Source organism: Chlorocebus sabaeus, chromosome 11 (assembly GCF_047675955.1).
Source record: "Chlorocebus sabaeus isolate Y175 chromosome 11, mChlSab1.0.hap1, whole genome shotgun sequence".
In the NCBI taxonomy this organism is placed as follows: domain Eukaryota; kingdom Metazoa; phylum Chordata; class Mammalia; order Primates; family Cercopithecidae; genus Chlorocebus; species Chlorocebus sabaeus.
In genome coordinates, this window is record NC_132914.1 from 65,863,890 (window position 1) to 65,883,813 (window position 19,924).

The following is a 19,924-nucleotide window of genomic DNA, read 5'->3' on the forward strand; positions in this document are numbered from 1 at the left end:
TGTTGAGTTTTAGGTTTTGATAAGTCTTTGTTAAGATAAAATCCCTTAATGACTTTAGAAGCAATGTAATATTTTTCTTGTAATTTTACTCAACTTTTAATTATATCTGGGTGGATCATATTCTCTCTGGAACATTGACTCCAGAATGACACGAATTATGCTGGAATACAATTTGAGCTAAGCACAGAGATTGAGAGCATACAAATATGTGTCTTTTTGCATTTGCATTTCAGAGGCAGGTAGAATAAGTTTTGGTCTTTTTATTTTTATTTGTTTTCAGACAGGGTCTCACTCTGTTGCCCAGGCTAGGGGTCAGGTGATCTCAGCCTCCTGAGTGCTTGGGACTACAGGCATGTGCCATCATGCCAGGCTAATTTTTAAAGTTTTTTGTAGAGATGGTGTCTTGCTGTATTGCTCAGGCTGGTCTTAAACTCCTGGCCTCAAGTAATCCACCTTTGCCTCCCAAAGTGCTGGAATTGCAGGCATAAATCACCATGCCTGGCTTGCTTTTTCTTCTTACAAATAGTCTTACCCTATACATTTTATGTTAGAAAATATCAAAGCTTATAAAAAGTCTTCTTCAAATATTACATTTGACTGTCCAGTTTTACATTATTATTTTAATGGCCATGTTTTCTGCATCAAGGAATGGTGTAGCAAGAGTAACTCGATAATGAGGGTTGGGAAAGGGGAAAAACGTAGGGAAAATAATTTGATGAATAGTTGAGAGCTTAGCAAAGCCTCACAAGCAAATAGATTGACCTTCTGCCTCGCTCATAAGATAAACCATCTTGGCCACTTAGAAAGGCCACCTAGCTGAGAATTGACATGCTTGGAACAAACGGAGAAGTATATATGATGTGAAATGAACTGCTTTTTCAATTTGTATCCAAAGTGGTGGGGAGGTCAGTTGATTGTGCATGTATGTGTGTATACATAACAATTAGTCAATTTCTAATTTAAAATTCAAATTTAAGCTCTTAAGACTGAAACAACACCGGCACGGTGGCTCACACCTGTAATCCCAACACTTTCGGAGGCCAAGGCGGGCAGATCACCTGAGGTCGAGTTCTAAAGCAGCCTGGCCAATATAGTGAAACCCCATCTCTACTAAAAATACAAAAATTAGCCAGATGTGGTGGTGCATGCCTGTAATCCCAGCTACTTGGGAGGCTGATGTGGGAGAATGGCCTGAACCCAGGAGGCGGAGGTTGCAGTGAGCCAAGATTGTGTCACTGCACTCCAGCGTGGGAGACAGAGCAAGACTCTGTCTCAAAGAAAAAAAATAATAAAAGACTGAAACAAGAGACATTTAAAATTTTTAAATATATGATCTCTAAATTTAGAATTACCCAATAAGGAGCATAGTGATTATTTATTTAAAAATAAAAAAGAAAACAGCTTTCTGAGGTAATTTTCTTACCAAATATATACATTCAAATGTAGTACTGGCTGTGGTTTTTTTCGCCAATGGTGTAACTCCCTGTGTGAAATCAGTTTACAATTTAAAGATTCAATGTACTCTTTTCTTTAGAAGTATAATGGTTTCTTAATTTTTTTTTCAGACTGTACAGTTTGTTCAAGGAATTTTTGTAGAAAAATATGATCCTACGATAGAAGATTCTTATAGAAAGGTATATATTACTTTGGAAAGCCTTTTGCTTTTGATTTTAATATAAATATTTTAGCTGTATAATTATTGAATGTTTTATACAAAGTAGGATGGAGGCAGAGTTAATTTACAAAATTAGTGGGAAAAGTTTACAATTACTTTCTGGCATTGCATATTTACCAGTTTAAGAGGATCATAAACCCTCATACTCTCACATATTCACAGAATTTTAAGTTTATCCTGACCCTAAAGTTGTAATTTGACACGCAAACTTTAAAGCATGCCATCCATTTCAAGTAGTAGCCCCATGTTACTTCCTAACCCCTACCTAGCAAGACTGATTACTCTCAAGCTCCCTTCTTTTTAACCTAGAAATAGGTGGACACAAGTCTTCCTAAGCTTTCTACTTACTAACCTCTTGAGAAAGTGCCACCACTCACAATATGGGTTGAACATCCCTTATCCGAAATACCTGGGACCAGAAGTGTTTTCAGATTTCAGATTATTTTCTGATTTTAAAGTATTTGTATATACATAATGAAATAGAATGGGACCCATGTCTAAACAATTCATGGTTTCATATACACCTTATACACATAATCTTATGTAATATTTTTAATATTCTTATGCATGAAGCAAAGTTTGGCTGCATTTTGACTGTGACTGGTCACGTGAGCTCATGTGTGGAATTTTCCACTTGTAGCATGATGTTCCACACATGGCTCAAAAAGTTTTGGATTTGGAACATTGCAATTTTTGAATTTTTAGATTAGGAATGCTCAGCCTATAGTAAGGTGAATTCCTGTGACCACTAACATTATGTGACAATAAAACAATGTGTAGACGTTTTTAACATAGTAGGGAAAGAGGTATTTCCCAACTTCTATGAAGCAACTAACCTGGCCCTGCTGTTGTACAAATAGTGTGTTTCTGTTCCTCCCTCCATGTCCACAGTCTACCAAAAAAAACTGGAAACTTTTTTGCACCCCAGCTGTGAGACAGTAATACTCTTTTCTTTCTATATCTAATTCTAAATACCTATTTTTCCCTAGGAAATATTAGATGGAAAGGGGTAACAGGGATATATGTGCAATTTATTTAATAGCTGTGGCTCTGCTTCCTTAATACCAGAAATCTTGTTCCAGTATGGTGAGGGCATATAGTTACCTAGAGAAATGAGGTATATCGAAAGTATCATGGGAGAATTGAGATAGATTACTTACGATATTGTTGGAACTGTTGCTGGTTTTGTTTATTTATTTGAGCTATTTTGAAACTATTTTTTCTCTAGAATTAAGTGCTGAGAGATCATATTGAGACTGGATCTTGTAGGTTTCCCTGTGTTGACTTGAGAACACATGGCTTTTGAACCCGATTACAATTTGGGGGTCTTTGAATCTTGATTACTTAGCTATTTTTCCTCCTGCTTTGTTGAAGTATTACTTGATATTAGTTTGTAAAGTTGTTATAATCTGTGTGTCTTATTTTTGATACATTAGCTTTTTTGTGTATATTAAGGTAGTCTTACATTTAAAAAATGAACATGTATTTTAATTTTTCTACCAGCAAGTTGAAGTAGATGCACAACAGTGTATGCTTGAAATCTTGGATACTGCAGGAACGGTAGGTAAAACTAAGTATCAAAGTATATGCACCGTTTGTACAGTATTGACTTCATAAACGCTAGTACTCTATAGACAAATATTAGTTAAGCTTATTTAAAAGTACTGCTTGCAGCTGGTCGTGGTGGCTCACACCTCTGATCCCAGCGCTTTGGGACGCCAAGGTTGCCAGATCACTTGCGGTCAGGAGTTCGAGACCAGCCTGACCAACATGGCTAAACCCCGTCTTTACTAAAAATATAAAAATTAGCCGGGCATGGTGGAACATGCCTGTAATCCCAGCTACTCAGGAGGCTGAGGCAGGAGAATCTCTTGAACCCAGGAGACAGAGGTTGCAGTGAGCTAAGACTGTGGAGACTGTGCCACTACACTCCAGCCTGGGTGACAGAGCAAGACTGTGTCTCAAAAAAAAAATAAGAGTACTGGTTGCTAAACTTTAAATCTTTTTGTTGTTGTTGTTCTGTTGAATTCTTAGTTTTATATTGGCTGGGCGCAGTAGCTCACGCCTGTAATCCCAGCACTTTGGGAGGCCAAGGTGGGTGGATCACTTAAGGTGAGGAGTTTGAGACCAGCCTGGCCAACACAGTGAAACCCCATATCTACTAAAAATATAAAAAAATTAGCCGAGTGTGGTGGTACACACCTGTAATCCCAGTTACTCGGGAGGCTGAGGCAGGAGAATAGCTTGAACCCAGGAGGCGGAGGTTGCAGTAAGCCAAGATCGCGCCACTGCAGTCCAGCCTGGGCAACAAAGCAAGACTCCATCTCAAAAACAAAACAAAACAAAGTATATTGCACTTTTTGTAATTGCAGTGGGTCATTTAAAAGTTTAGAAAATGTGTTAGAAGGAAAATTTTCAGTCTCACTAGTACTTTTAAAACAATATATTACCATATTTCAAATAATACAGGCATACATTCATTCCTCAGCAGCTGTGTGAAATATTTTGATTGAGGCTGGGTGCGATGACTCACGCCTTGTAATCCCAGCACTTTGGGAGGCCAAAGTGGGCGGATCGCCTGAGGTCAGGAGTTCCAAGCCTGGCCAACATGGTGAAACCCCGTCTCTATTAAAATACAAAAATTAGCCAGACGCAGTGGCAGGCACCTGTAGTCCCAGCTGCTCAGGAGGCTGAGGCAGGAGAATCGCTTGAACCTTGGAGGTAGAGGTTGCAGTGAGCTGATAACGCATCACTGCACTCCAGCTTGGGTGACAGAACGAGTCTCCATCTCAAAAGAAAAAGAAATATTTTGATTGGTATCTGTTCTCCTTCCAGGTATTTATAGACAAACGATTTGTAGGTATGTGAAGAGGAAGGGAAGATTTGTTCTTGGTGTATGGTATTCATTCAGCTAATGTTTGAATACCTGATACATGTCAGGCACTGTGTTCTTACCTTTGAATGCTCTCAGTCTAGCGAAGAAAAAGTAGTATGGGGAAAATGGGATGGTGTAGATCATGCTGATGGAGCCCTACAGAACTACAGCATTTGAGTCATAGCTGTATAGATTAACTTGGCTGATACAGTTGAGGTGCTCTTACACATTATGATGTATTTTAAAAGCTGCCTTTAGTAACTTTTGGGGACGGGGTATTTCTGTTCCACTTGAGTATATTTTTTATATATAAATCTACTTTGGTGTATGATTTTTAAATAAGAAACCTATTTCTGGCCAGCTGTGATGGCTCACGCCTGTAATCCTAGCACTTTGGGAGGCCGAGATGGGCAGATCACGAGGTCAGGAGATGGAGACCATCCTGGCCAACATGGTGAAACCCCATCTCTACCAAATACAATAGCCAGGCGTGGTGGCACCCGCCTATAGTCCCAGTCACTCTAGAGGCTGAGGCAGGGGAATCACTTGAACCCAGGAGGCAGAGGTTGCAGTGAGCTGAGATCGCGCCACTGCACTCCAGCCTGGTGACAGAGCAAGACTCTGTCTCAAAAAAAGGAACTAAAATGCCAGTTTTTCAAATAGTATCTCGTCATAGATTGTAATTTTAACAAAGTTACATAATACTACAGTATTCTTCATTGAGCTATAATTATAGACTTCGAAATTGTAAAAATAACTGTCAAAACATTCTTGTTTTTTAACGTTCCTTTCTTTCTATTGTAGGAACAATTTACAGCAATGAGGGATTTGTACATGAAAAATGGACAAGGATTTGCATTAGTTTATTCCATCACAGCACAGTCCACATTTAACGATTTACAAGACCTGAGAGAACAGATTCTTCGAGTTAAAGACACTGATGATGTAAGCTGACTTCCTAATAAATATATTTTATTTCAAAACTCTGATTATAATTGTATAAGTCTAAATTTAAATTCATTTTAAAGCTCATGTATTTTGGTGAAGAGGGGGGTGTTGGTTTTTTTATACTTTTTCCTTGAAAGGCAAAAATACCCATACATGTTTTCAAATATATATCATGTGGAAAGTGAGAAATTTCCTCATTTGCCATTATCCTGTGAAAATTAAATGTTATACCCTTCCTCCTTTTTTTTTTTCTTTGAGACACAGTCTCGTTCTGTCGCCAGGCTGGAGTGCGGTGGCGCGACAGCTCCGCCTCCCGGGTTCCCGCCATTCTGCTGCCGCAGCCTCCCAGGGTAGTTGGGACTACAGGTGCCTGCCACCACGCCCGGCTAATTTTTTGTATTTTTAGTAGAGGCGGGGTTTCACCATGTTAGCCAGGATGGTCTCGATTTCCTGACCTTGTGATCCACCCACCTCAGCCTCCCAAAGTGCTGGGATTACAGGCATGATCCACTGCCTCTGGTCTTTTTTTTAGTTTTATTTTATGAGACAGAGTTTCACTCTGTCTCCAGGCTGGAGTGCACTCTGTCTCCAGGCTGGAGTGTCACTCTTTGTCACCAGGCTGGAGTGCAGTGGCGCAATCTGGGCTCACTGCATCATCCACCTTACTGGGTTCAAGCAGTTCTCCTGCCTCAGCCTCCTGAGTAGCTGGGACGAAGGCGCATGCCACTACACCTGGCTAATTTTTGTGTTTTTAGTAGAGACGGGGTTTCACCATGTTGGTCAGGATGGTCTCCTGACCTCAGGTGATCCACCCACCTCGGCCTCCCACAGTGCTGGGATTACAGGCATGAGCCACTGTGCCCAGACAATAATAATAATAATTTTTAAAGAAAGGCAACAAATACATTAGATTCTAACATCATTAATTTAGGTGCCCCTTCAGAGTCTACCATAATGGAGTTTAATTCCTCATCACACTAAATACAGCAGTGGTTCTCAAAATTGATTTTGCATCAGAATCACCTGTAGGACCAGTTAAAACATAGATTGCTGGGCTGAGATCTCAGAACTTCTGATTCAGTGGGTCAGCAGTAGGGCCCAAGAATTTGCATTTTTAACAAGTTTCGAGGTGGTGTTGGTGATGCTGATCTGGATACCGTAAGAACTAGGTTGGGCATGGTAGCTCACACCTCTGATCCCAGCACTTTGGGAGGCAAAGGCGGGTAGATCCCCTGAGCTCAGGAGTTCAAGACCTCCCTGGGCAAACAGCAAAACCCCACCTCTACCAGAAATTTAAAAAAAAAAAAAAAAAAATTAGCCGGCGTGGTGTCGCGTGCCTGTGGTCCCAGCTACTTGGGAGGCTGAGGTGGGACAATTGCTTAAGCCTGGGAGGTAGAGGTTGGCAGTGAGCCCAGATCACATCACTGCACTCCAACCAGGGTGACAGTGAGACCCTGTCTCAAAATAAATAAATAAGACTCATTGTACTGCAGTTTAATTATAGCAAATATTGTGAGAGCTGGGAGACACCCATGGTAAATACTGTTATTTTCTGGACTTCTGAAACAAGGGAATTTGGAGGGACCCTACATAATTACAGCAACCTCAGGAAACATTTTTTAATTTGTAAATCCATTTAATAAGTGGTCTTGATTTTTAGTAAATTAAGTTTGAGTGGTTTTTTGTTTTTTTTTTGTTTTTTTTTGTTTTTGAGACAGAGTCTTGCCCTGTCGCCCAGGCTGGAGTGCAATGGCACGACCTCGGCTCAATGCAACCTCTGCCTCCCAAGTTCAAGCAATTCTCCTGTGTCAGCCTCCCAAGTAGCTGGGATTACAGACGTGTGCTACCACACCCGGCTAATTTTTGTATTTTTAGTAGAGACAGGGTTTCGCCCTGTTGGCCAGGCTGGTCTCCAGCTCCTGACCTCAGGTGATCCACCTGCCTCGGCCTCCCAGAGTGCTGGGATTACAAGCGTGAGCCACTGTGCCCGGCTTTGATTGGGTTTTTTAATACAAGACTTTGAGAAATTAAAAATTCTGCTTTGGGGGCCTTCCAAATTTCTCCTTTTCGTGTTGTGCAACTGAGAATGCTGAGTTTAATAAATGCACGTCAGGAAACCAGAAAACTTGAAGTTGATTCACACCCTTTAGAGAAACATTTTAAAATGCTGAAATATATTAGATTTTCACAGTAACACCTTTTTGTACTTCCTTTTAAAAAGTTTATGTTTTGCTTAGTATAATTAATTGTAAGTTCATTATGATAAAATTTTAAGGTTTTTTCCCCCATCTCTCATAACAGGATCATAGCTTGTTTTCTCAAAATTTTATGTAAAAGTGTCTTATTTATGTCTACATTGACTAGGTTGTGTTCTTTTTACTTAACATATGAGAGTTTTCTTTCTTTCTCTCTTTTCTTCCCTTTGGAGTTATTGTTTGACATCTCCATGAAAAGAGAAGGCAGTGGAGATAATTGACATCAAAGTTAATACTTATGTTTATGTTACAGATTAAATTATTAAGGCTGTAAATTTTATTATACATTATTAATTTTTTTCTGTGGCATTATATGAAAAGTAATTCTTAGATTTGACTCTTAGAATTCTTTTTATTTCAATTCATATAGCATATTTACTTATTTGTTTTTACTCTCACAAATGTATTTTTAGGTTCCAATGATTCTTGTTGGTAATAAGTGTGACTTGGAAGATGAAAGAGTTGTAGGAAAGGAACAAGGTCAAAATCTAGCAAGACAATGGAACAACTGTGCATTCTTAGAATCTTCTGCAAAATCAAAAATAAATGTTAATGAGGTATGGTCAAATATACTTACAGTGGCTCTTTATTTGAAGTACAACATTGAAGATGAACAGAAAATGTCTTAACCCCAACTTAATATATACTCAGGGTACATAATGATGTTACAGGACAAAAAAAAAAAAAAAAAAAAAAACCTCTTATGTTAAATGTATCCATGTAGTAAATAAACAACAATACTATTTCAATCTCTATTAAATACTTATACATTGATATGTACCATGAAAAAGGAAGACTGGACAGAAAATACAGGGATAGGGAAGACAGATTAAGACTTCAGGTATATGAAGGATGTTATGAAAAAAATAGAGACTAAAATGCCAAAAGGCATGCGTGGTTCTTGAAAGGCTCCAAGTCATGTTGTAGAGCAAAAACTTACAGTTTTTAAACGGATTTTTTCTTTGTGTGATGGTAAATGTTCTAATTGAACTAAGTTAAGGTCTCTGCAGCTCCTTCAATTAAGTATTTTAAGGAGCACAATATTAACACTCCCCCAAAACTTTGAGCTTGGCAGTTATAACACCTGATTTTATTCTCATTCCTTAGCTGAACAATTCTGGGGATTAATTTATATCCATGGAAATTTCTGTTTTTTCAATTTACTTTTTTATTTTTGTGGGGGGAGGTGTTCCTCCTGTAAATTAAAACAAATTAATGTATTTGCAGATCTTTTATGACCTAGTGCGGCAAATTAACAGAAAAACTCCAGTGCCTGGGAAGGCTCGCAAAAAGTCATCATGTCAGCTGCTTTAATATACTAAATGCATTGTAGCTCTGAGCCAGGTATGTTCACTTATCTTTCCTCTAACTTTTAATCACTCAACCTTATTAAGGGCACTCTGTCATGAAAGCAAGTATAGAATTCTTTTTGTTCTGAAAAATAAATGGTTTATTTTTATAAGATATCCATGAGTTAGTATGCTATCTTATTAATTAAAATATTTACTTATCATCATGAGTAAAGTATTCTTTTTTTTTGAGATGGAGTTTCGCTCTGTCACCCAGGCTGGAGTGCAGTGGCGCAGTCTCAGCTCACTACAACCTCCGCCTCACAGGTTCAAGCAATTCTTCTGCCTCAGCCTCCCGAGTAGCTGGGATCACAGGCATGTGCCACCATGCCTGGCTAATTTTTGTATTTTTAGTAGAGACAAGGTTTCTCCATGTTGGTCAGGCTAGTCTTGAACTCCTGACCTCAAGTGATCCACCCACCTTGGCCTCCCAAAGTGCTGGGATTACAGGCATGCGCCACCACACCTGACTAAGTGAATATTCTAAATAAGTTCATTCTGTATACTGGTTGGTGCTGGCAATACAGTGGTGAACAAGACCAGCCTTCTCTCCTTGACTCTTAATTACTTTAAGCTAATTCAGGTATACTGAACGAGAAAGACAGTTAATTGCAAAACATGATAAATTCTGTATTAAGATAAATACAGGGTAGCGTTGCTAATAAAAACCCCTAACATGGCCAAGTACAGCGGTTCATGCCTATATTTCTAGAAGTTTGGGAGGCTGAGGCAGGATTGCTAGAGGCAAGGAGTCGAAGATCAGTTTGGGCAACATAGCTAGACCCCATCCCTAATTTATTTATTTATTTATATGTATTTATTTATTTTTGAGACAGAGTCTTGCTCTGTCGCCTTGCTGGAGTGCAGTGGTGCAATCTCAGCTCACTGCAACCTCCGCCTCCTGGGTTCAAGCAATTCTCCTGCCTCAGCCTCCCGAGTAGCTGGGATTACAGGCGTGTGCCACCATGCCCAGCCAACCCCATCCCTAATTTAAAACACACACACACACACACACACCCCACCCCCACCCCTGAGATGTTCATCATGCGCCAGTCACTTTTTTTTTTCCCGTTCAACTTTTAAGTTCCAGGGTACATGTGCAGGATGTGCAGGTTTGTTACATAGGTAAACATGTACCATGGGGGTTTGCTGCACAGATCTCTCTCATTGCCTGGCACATACTTAACACTCAACTATTAGCTGCTGTTTGCCAATGATAATGGTTTCCTCTTCAGCTGTCATTAAACTATTGTTAAACTGTTTGTTCATTCTTAAGAACCTTTGATATTCCTGACTCTTGTTTCTTCCTGTGTTAATTGACTCAGTGCTGCCATAGCACTTTGATTCTGTATCTTTTTAGAGTTTTTATTCCCACCTTCCATCTAGGACTTTCTGTTTAGTGATACATCATCTCATTCTGATATCCTGTAATTCCTGACCACGTGCCCATTCTTAGCAGCACACATGTGCTTGAGCTCACACACTTCCATCTGTCTTTAATTTGCAAGTCTGCTAGGATTTAGAAAACTTGATTGCAAACCTCATTCAGACTCAGAATGAGGACCTAAAGTTCTAGGCATTTGTGAAAATTATTTCAGCAGCCACGTCTATATTAACAACTCTTCGGAGCTTGTAACAAGTCTGATCACCAGGAAAATAAAATAGGAAACATTTTTTTAGTGCAGGCATGTATGTAGAAAATTATTCAAAGTACATATTTAACAGTTCTAAGTTTACTTTTTAAAAAACTTTACATGTGATTTTAGTATAATACCAACTTTTTCTGACATCAGTCTTAATAGAATGTTTAAATGTGGAATTAGAAAGTATATAACGTGATTGTAAATCTGTAAAACACCATCATGAAATAAATTCTACTTGTCTGCTTCTCTGAACGAGCTTTTTAGCCACTCTTATTGAAAGAGTAAGGAAGAACTTGATTATCTGATACTAGAAAAAAAATGGTTAGATGTGCATTCTATACTTATGATCTAATTCTAGGATTACACTACGATTGTGTAAACACAGGATCACCCATTTTGTTAATATTGCTATCTGACTTTTTAATCCTAATTCTAGTAAGGTTGACTTGACTAACAATTTTAATGTGATTTTTTTCCTTTTTAATCCTTGGAAGGTAATGCACAAAAATGTGCACAAAGGTACTTTCCCTTTCTGTTCCTAAGATTTTCATTTAACTGACTCTCAAGAGGGCAACAGAATAGACTTCATCTTTTTGGAATGAAAAGATGAAAAGGTCTGCCATTAATTGTGGTACATTGCCACTAATGTAATGCCTAGAACAAGAACCTAGATTATATTCATTTCTAACACTTTTTAAGACTTGTTTTCTTAACTGTTTCCTTTTGGGTCTTTACTTTTTCCAGCCCATGTTTTTAATTAATTTTTTTCCTTTTGACAGGTCTGAAGAACTGTTGCCCAATTCAACAGTGCCAGCATTCCAACTTTGTTAAACCTATCAACATCTTAAATGGACTTTCCTGTGGTGGTACCCTTTAAGAGGCGGATGAAAGCTACTATATCAGTTTGCACATTCTAATCACTTTCCAGTATCACAAGAGAGATTTTTACTTATATAATAGTCCTAGAGTACGCAGCTGGTAAAACCAGAGGCTACATCCAGTATTACTGCTAAGAGACATTCTTCATCCACCAATGTTGTACATGTATGAAAATGGTGTACTGTATACTTTAACATGCCCCATACTTTGTATTGGAGAGTACAATAATGTAAATCCTAAAAGCACCACTATTTTAGCATAATAAAAGAAAGTCCAAAGAGCTCCTATATAGACTACTCCAGATAACTTCGCTTCTTTGATACTTGTAGCTTATTGTAATTTTTTTTAAGAAATTCAAGGTCATTATTATTGTACAAAATAAGCGCTTTGATTAACACAGCTATATAGTTTTTTTAATTTTTAAAAAACCTGTGGAGACAGTGATCTTGTCTTTAAAATATGATAGTCCTTTCAGTATAATGTCTTAGATTAAAGACGTTGCCTTTAATATCTGTTGGGAAGGAAATGTCCAGACTTTTCAAATCTCTTATTATATGTTTCCTTTTTTTGTTTACATAGGGAACAATGTTTATAGTCGTGTGTACAGTGGGGGTCTACAACAAGAAGTGTATATTTTCAAACAATTTTTTAATGATTTAACAATTTTTGTAAATCATTTTCAGGCTTCTGCAGCTGTAGATTCTCACTGTGAATCCCTTGCTTGCTCATGCATAAGTGTATTTGCAATACCAAATATACAGGTTTAGTATTTTTGCCTGTTAGTGATCGTTTCACATGTGTAACGTTTTGGTTGAGATGTTAAATGGTGGACGAGTACTGTGGATGTGAATGTGGGAAGTAATTTTAATCATATGTAATTGGTCACAAGGCCTAATTTGCAGTAACTATTGCTGTTTTATTTAACAATGCCTTGTTGCTTTGTATGCATTAATGTTTGGATGTAAAGATTGTGTGTCTATCCAACAGGGAGCCACAGTATTTAAATTGACCAACCTAATGTTACAACTACTTTGAGGTGGCCAAATGTAAACTAAAAGCCTTAATTAAAGTGGTGCAATTTTGTATAACTTAGCATCAGTAGTTCAATAAATTTGGATTGCCATGCAAGGGCTTGCATTATAATTACTTGCCACTTGAATGTGTTTTGTGTAATGTTTTAACAGTGCTAGTAAATAAATATGGGTTTACCCTGGTTTTAATTGTAATAGGTGCATTTTACACAGCGTGATTTCATAATTTAACATTTGGGCAAACCAGACTCATTAATTACAGGAATAAGTAAGCAGGGGGTTTTCTGGTATTGTTCAAGTATCCACATAACCACCTTTTGAAGTTTTCCTTGAGAAATAATTTTGTAAATCAAGCAGTATTACTTATGAACAGAGCCTTTGGGTAATGTTCAGTAGCTCTTTCAGGAGGTAGGTAAAAGACGAACGATTTAAAATATTTTGATGGATGTTACACTATGAATTTTTTAAAATATAGGATGAAGTTAGAATATTGTGGTTATAAAAATCTGATGTGGATTAAGCACTTTTTAGATAATCGATATTTTTCTTAAATATGCTATAATTGAATTCTTCTGTAAGAACTGAATTCTTACAGAATTATTTTTAAAATGTAAAAATAAATTGTAAAGAAGCTCTTCACACAAACTTTTTCAAAGTATTTTCCAGCTACTGGAGTAATTAATTAGTGATAATATCTAATAGAGGGGTATCTGCTAATCCCCTAAATATACACTGTTTGAATGATACATTTTTAAAGGCTTTCATGTTAAGAAAAAGGTCTGATTCTTTACGAAAGAGACTTGTTTTTGGATGAACTGGTTTTATTTATAGTCATTTGGGAAAAAAATTAAGCCCAAAAAACTGGGACTGTGAAACACTAAAATTACTTCAATTTAGTATGTCCTGTTACATCCGTTGATACTGCCATTAATTCAATAATTACTTTTAATAAATGTTTGCTGCCTACCAGCTATGTACCAGGCACAGTTGTAGGCTCGAACAACTAAATATTGATTCACTGGACAAATTAAGTACTTAAGTGTAAAAATTGTTCTAGGCCTAATGATGTAGCAGCAACCAAGGTCAACTATGAAATGCTGCCCTCCTAGAATTTATATTCTATTGAAGAGTTTCTCAATCTCAGCACTATTGATGTTTTATATTTGATAATGTATTCTGGCAACTCTCCTGTGCATTATAGGAATTTTAATATCTGCCCACTAGATGCCAGTAACACCACCCCAGCCTTCAAGTTGTGACAACCAAAAATGTTTCCAGACATTGCCAGATGTCCCCCAGTTGGATTGCTGGGGGACAGGGGAGGTGAACTTGGAGGGCAAAATCACCCTGGTTAAGAACTACTGCTCTGGTGGGAAACAACACATTAGTTACAGATGAATGTTAGGGTTACAAGGTGGATGGTTTACTATAGTGAATAAGAATATAAACTTTGGAGCCAGACTTCCTGGGTTTTAATCCCAGCTCTTCCACTTCCTACTATATGCCTTTGGTTGGGTGCCTTGGTTTCCTTATCTGTAAAATGAGAATGATAATACCTACTTCATAGAAGAGTGAAATGAATGCCAGTGTTATCTTCTAGGTCTATATATATATATATAAAATATATATATAATACATATGTAATTTTTTTTTTTTTAATGCTGATTGGAATAAGGTTGTGGTTTGGCAAAAAGCACCATTTTCTCCTATACAAAATAGTAACTGCAGTTTAGGAACACAACTCATGTAGACTGACTTTTCTGGTGCTTAATGGGAAAATACTAAAATAATTGAGTCAGAAAAGGCATGAGTTCCTTTGCATGTCCCCGAGGATACTTGGAGAAACTTGAGTTTTAGGAGAAAATCAAAGTGGTCTTTCACTTACGTTTTTCTAAAAAGTGTAAAAACCCTGTATTGACTTTCTTGTTGATTCAGTTGTTTCTTAAATGTAAATAGCTCATCTTTACCATATATGGGCATTACAAATAGAAATTTTTAAAATTCCATTTATAAAATGAAGTTTTGCCTTGTTTTTTAAAATCATTCCATCTTTAGTTGTGGGACAGCAAACTTAGAATCAAAACTCATCACTACAACTTTTCTTTGAGGTAAACTCTTAATCTGTGTTTCATTGAATTTAATCTCCATCTATTCTGTCTCTTTAAATATTGGAAATGTAAAAGGGAGTTTCAGTGTTTTATAATTAATACTCTTAACTATTACCTTAGAAACCTTAGAAGTGTTTGCAGGCTTGTCTCATCTATCAGTGAGCCTTAACATTGTGATTTGTAAGACTAAAATTTTTTTTTCAAACAAAAATCAGCCTGGGCAACATAGACCCCACCTCTTAAAAAAAATAATTTTTTTTTTAATTAGCTGGGCATGGTGGTGCATATGTGTACCCGTAGTCCCAGCTATTGAGGAGGATTGTTTGATCCCAGGAGATGGAGGATACAGGGAACTGTGTTTGCGCCACTGCACTCACGCCACAGCAACAGAGTGAGACCCTGTCTTAGAAAAAAAACAAAAGATAAGTAAGTCTGTTCTATTTGTGACAGTGCATCAATACATTTGATTTTCCTTTTTTTTTTTTTTTTTTGAGACTGAGTTTCGCTCTTGTTTCCCAGGCTGGAGTGCAATGGTGCGATCTCGGCTAACCACAACCTCTGCCTCCCGGGTTCAAGCGATTCTCCTGCCTCAGCCTCCCGAATAGCTGGGATTACAAGCATGCACCGCCACGCCCGGCTAATTTTGTATTTTTTGGTAGAGATGGGGTTTCTCCATGTTGGTTAGGCTGGTCTCGAACTCCCAGCCTCAGGTGATCTGGCCTCAGCCTCCCCAAGTGCCGGGATTACAGGTGTGAGCCACTGCACCCAGCCTAATCAATACATTTGATATTTCAAGAATATATGAGAGAAGAAAAGTAGATTGAGAACAGAACTAAACTTTTTATGTTTCCTTGACTATTGGGAGGAAAATGGATGAGTCTGATGGGATACCTGTTGAAACAAGACTACTAAACAGATTAATCAACTAATTCCTTAGGCTTGACATTAGTTTATCTTTGAAAAGTGCTTATTGCTAAATAGGTCTGTATTCTAAATGCTGCCTTTTTTTTAAAAAAGTATTCCACGTTGCACATATTTTAAACTTGCTTCCTTAAAACATCCCTGTTGGTGGCCTGTAGGTTACTGACCTTAGGAATTACAGGTTACTGACCTTTATCCAAAATTAGGGATATCTACCTGATTTTTGTCTCTAAGAATCAATAAATCCATTCAGTATTGTCTACCGTGTTTCAGGTGCTGTTTACAATATCAAGAGGTACAGCAGGGATTTTCTGCCCACATGGGGAAAACACACAGCAAGTGAACAAAGCTCTATTGGTAACGGTTGGTTAAACTTTCTAAGAGCTTTCCCTTGGAGAAAATTGTAATGATTGAAAAGTGAGCTATCATTTTTCATAAATTTTTTTATTCATAGGTAATTAATTTTTCTGATTTCTCCAAAAGGGTATGAAGACAGTTTTTACTATGTTTTACTGTGAACCTAGTTTAACCTGACTTTCCTTACAGACCCACATAAATGAGACAATTATCCAAATTCAACATTTGGGTCAAAATGCAGGGTTTTTTCCTGAAAACTAAACAGCACATACATATATTGCAGGATTTTTATGTGAAGAATATATTCACTTAAGTCAGGTTTCAGTTTTTAAATAGGCAGAGATCAAAAGCCTCTGTTTTTGTCATCTACCATTATTACCCTTTCAAATTTCTATTTATAGTCTGGTAGTTATGTCCCCTGTGAGCACTGATTTCAGAACAGGAAATTCTATTACTGTCGAACTCTTTAACATGCAGTGCAGTAGGTTTGGAGCAGAGGAGAGTAGGAAGGAGTAAACAATATAGTAAATCCAGTCTCTGGCCTGGCATGGTGGCTCACACCTGTAATCCCAACACTTCAGGAGGCCGAGATGGGTGGACCACTGGAAGCCAGGAGTTCGAGACAAGCCTGGCCAATATGGTGAAACCGCATCTCTACTAAAAATACAAAAATTAGATGGGCGTGGTGGTGTGTGCCTATTAATCCCAGCTACTCAGGAGAGGCAGGAGAATCACTTGAACCTGGGAGGCCAAGATTGCAGTGAGCTGAGAACACACCACTGCACTCCAGCATGGGCAACAGAGACTCTGCCCAAAAAAAAAAAAAAAAATCCACTCTCTGCTGGCAAGTCAATGATGGGAAAGACCAGTCAAATAAACTATCAAATCTAGTAACTTGTCTAACCATAGGTGGCTCTTGTTCCATTATCCATACTAAAACAAGTGACCCGTAGTAAAAATTGTATTTTGTAAAATATATGGACTGTTTGATTTATATTCCCAACTATTACATCTAGTTGATTATTAACAGGTCAGTGGCAGATTTCCTGAGCAAATCAACAAATGATGAAAAACTATGTGGCTGGCAGAAAAAAATAAGTGCGTGTGGTGGTGCTTTCCTGTAATCCCAGCTGCTTGGGAGGCTGAGGCAGGAGGAACTCTTGAGCCCCAGTGGTTTGAGGCCAACATAGGGAGACCCTGTCTCTTAAAAAAGAAAAAAGTATCTTTTCCCTACTGGAAATGGAATAGAATCGGATGGGTATGGTACAGCAGGTAGTTGTGGGGAGCCCTCTACTGTTCTAAATGAGACTAATAGTAAATGTTACATAACTGAAGCAACAGATTTGCCAGATGTGTGAAAGATAACCCAGAGAGGGGTAATGGTAGAGCCAGGATTAACACAGCCAGTTTGTCAGCTACCTCTGAACATGTATTTTCAGTGCACAGTCAGATTTGAATGGTTGGACCTTGGAGTTATTGACATATTGGAGGCAACTGAAACCATGAGTGTGAATGAAATTATTTTCGTAAGAATTACATGGGGTTAAAAATAGTAATAAAAAGGAAAGCCTGGCCTAAACAGGCTTGGGATGGGGAGAAGGGTTGGACTATGACACGGGCAGAGAACAAGGCAAATAGCTGAGCAGCAATTGAGAATTTTTTATGGCAAAGAGCAAAATACTATTGTTCCTCTTCTAGTATGCTATAAACCAGCAGTAATTTTATGCTCTAAAATGTTTCATTATTTTTATCTCTCTGTATATACTTGGTGGTGAATTTACTACAAATGTAAGGAGATGATGGGATAGTTTTTGGAAATACCATCCTCTAATTAGTACCAGGTCTATGTATATCTGCAGCAACTATAAAGTCTGTTTCTGAGCCAGTATTGGCAAACTTTAAAATTCAGCTGTAACAAGATAAGTCATCTTTTTTTTTTTTTTTTTTTTTTTTGAGATGGAGTCTCTCTGTCTCACCCAGGCTGGAGTGCAGTGTCGTGATCTCAGCTCACTGCAACCTCCACCTCCCAGATTCAAGCAATTCTCTGCTTCAGCCTCCCGAGTAGCTGGGATTACAGGCACCCGCCACCGCGCCCAGCTAATTTTTCTATTTTTAGTAGAGACGGGGTTTCACCGTCTTAGCCAGACTGGTCTTGAACTCCTGACCTCGTGATCCACCCGCCTCAGCCTCCCAAAGTGCTGGGATTACAGGCATGAGCCACTGTGCTCAGCAAGTCATCTTTCAAATATATGCCTTTGCAGTATTTCTCTACTTCCCCAGTAATGTAAACTTCATTTTCTCTCAATTTTCATAAGTGGTATTTTGTTGCTTTACCCAACATATTAGGGAGAAAATTCTTTTTAATTGGATTCTCATATGTTGATCTATTTCTATTGTTTTCTTAAAAAAATTAGTGTCCTAGTTTAAAAGTATGTATTAGTTTCCTAGGGCTGCTGTAACAAATTATCACAAATTTGGTGGCTTAAAGCAACAGAAATGTACTCTTTCACAGTTTTGAAGGTCGAAGGCCAAAATCAAAGTGTTAGGATGTACTCCTAGAGACTCTTGGAGAGAACCTGTTCCTTGGCATTATGCCACATCACATGTGCCTCCATCTTTGTATCTCCTCCTCTGTCTAATCTTTCTCTTACAAGGACAATTGTTTTGACATTTAGGGCTTACCCACATACTTCAGGATAATCTCATCTCAAAATGCTTAATCACATCTGCAAAGACATTTTTTCAAATCAAGTTAACAAGTTTGGGGGTTGGGATGTGGACATATCTTTGGGAGCCATTAACCTACCAAAACATTGTAACAATTTTTCAGTACCAAAGACTAGTATGGGTCTGCTCCAGGGTAACTCAAAACATTCTGAACTGAATCAGCAGACCCTCGGGTCTCCCTAGAGAGATCCTGAGGACCTAGGAAAGCCCCAGAATTAAGCACTCTACAAGCATTCCGAGGGAAGTCTGGGATCAGGTGAGACTTTAACTAGAGTCCATCAACTGTTAACCATTGTCATCCCACAGAATTACCTTCTACTTGTGTCAGTATGTATTCTGCCTACTCTACACATTTTATATTTATCAATGATGACAGAAACGTCCTCCCTTTTACTTAGATCTAACAGTAATATAACAAACGTATTTTCTTTTTCATTTTCAGACATATCTAGAGGGTTTTCTCTTCATCTCACCTGTTACACTTTTAATCAGACACATGTGATTCATATGAGAGAAAAGTAGTGTTTCTGAGACCAAATGGTGGTGTTTATAAGATTTTGCTTCTGCACTGAATTCAATGTTTTATTTATTGCTTGGTTATTTTTGTTTTTTAAGAAATGGGAGGAGTGTCATATCTAGAGGTACATGAAAAAGAAGAAGTGGGAGGAATGGACAGGCACAGAAATGATAAAAACTCATCTCGTTGGAATGAAGTACACTGAACATTTGAGGAAGTTAGAGATTAATTCAACCCAACGGGTTTTGGGGTTTTTATATGTGTTAGTACATTCAGCATTAGGGTTGGGTTTCTTGTCTCTGTAATCACTTCTCAAAAATGAATTTGGGCTTCTCCAGATAGCCTTTTTATCCATTTATTATTTCAAGTAACGGTATAAGGAAATTGTAACCATTTCTTACAATTTGTGTGCTTTACATGTTTAAGATACAAACTTACAGTTCCCAGAAGTCGATTCAGTCATTCTCTATCAGAGCTGTTGTGGAAAAAGTTCTCACTTCACTTACTCATTCCTTTGCATTTTCCAACTTTAGTAAAGCATGACTTCATGCCTTGGATCATACAGGATTTCAACTGGAGATTTACAGTCTATTTTGTTAGAATAAAAAGCAACAATACTTCCTGAAATACATCTTGGGC

The 19,924-nt window shown here is 37.9% G+C and overlaps 1 protein-coding gene across 8 annotated transcripts in view; it reads left to right on the plus strand.

Moving 5' to 3' along the window:
- RAP1B (RAP1B, member of RAS oncogene family) overlaps positions 1–12,850 on the plus strand; it is a 50,778-nt gene extending 37,928 nt beyond the window's left edge. For 3 of the 8 annotated variants that reach the window (XM_008003959.3, XM_008003960.3, XM_073020926.1), the window contains exons 3-8: positions 1,566–1,634; positions 3,179–3,235; positions 5,355–5,495; positions 8,167–8,310; positions 8,981–9,097; positions 11,525–12,850. In XM_008003959.3, coding sequence (XP_008002150.1) covers positions 1,566–1,634; positions 3,179–3,235; positions 5,355–5,495; positions 8,167–8,310; positions 8,981–9,067 — 498 coding nt within the window. In that variant the 3' untranslated portion in view covers positions 9,068–9,097; positions 11,525–12,850. The remainder of the gene's footprint in view (positions 1–1,565; positions 1,635–3,178; positions 3,236–5,354; positions 5,496–8,166; positions 8,311–8,980; positions 9,098–11,524) is intronic. The other 5 variants (XM_073020929.1, XM_073020928.1, XM_073020931.1 and 2 more) reach the window with 3 other exon arrangements.
- The last annotated feature ends 7,074 nt before the right edge of the window (positions 12,851–19,924 follow it).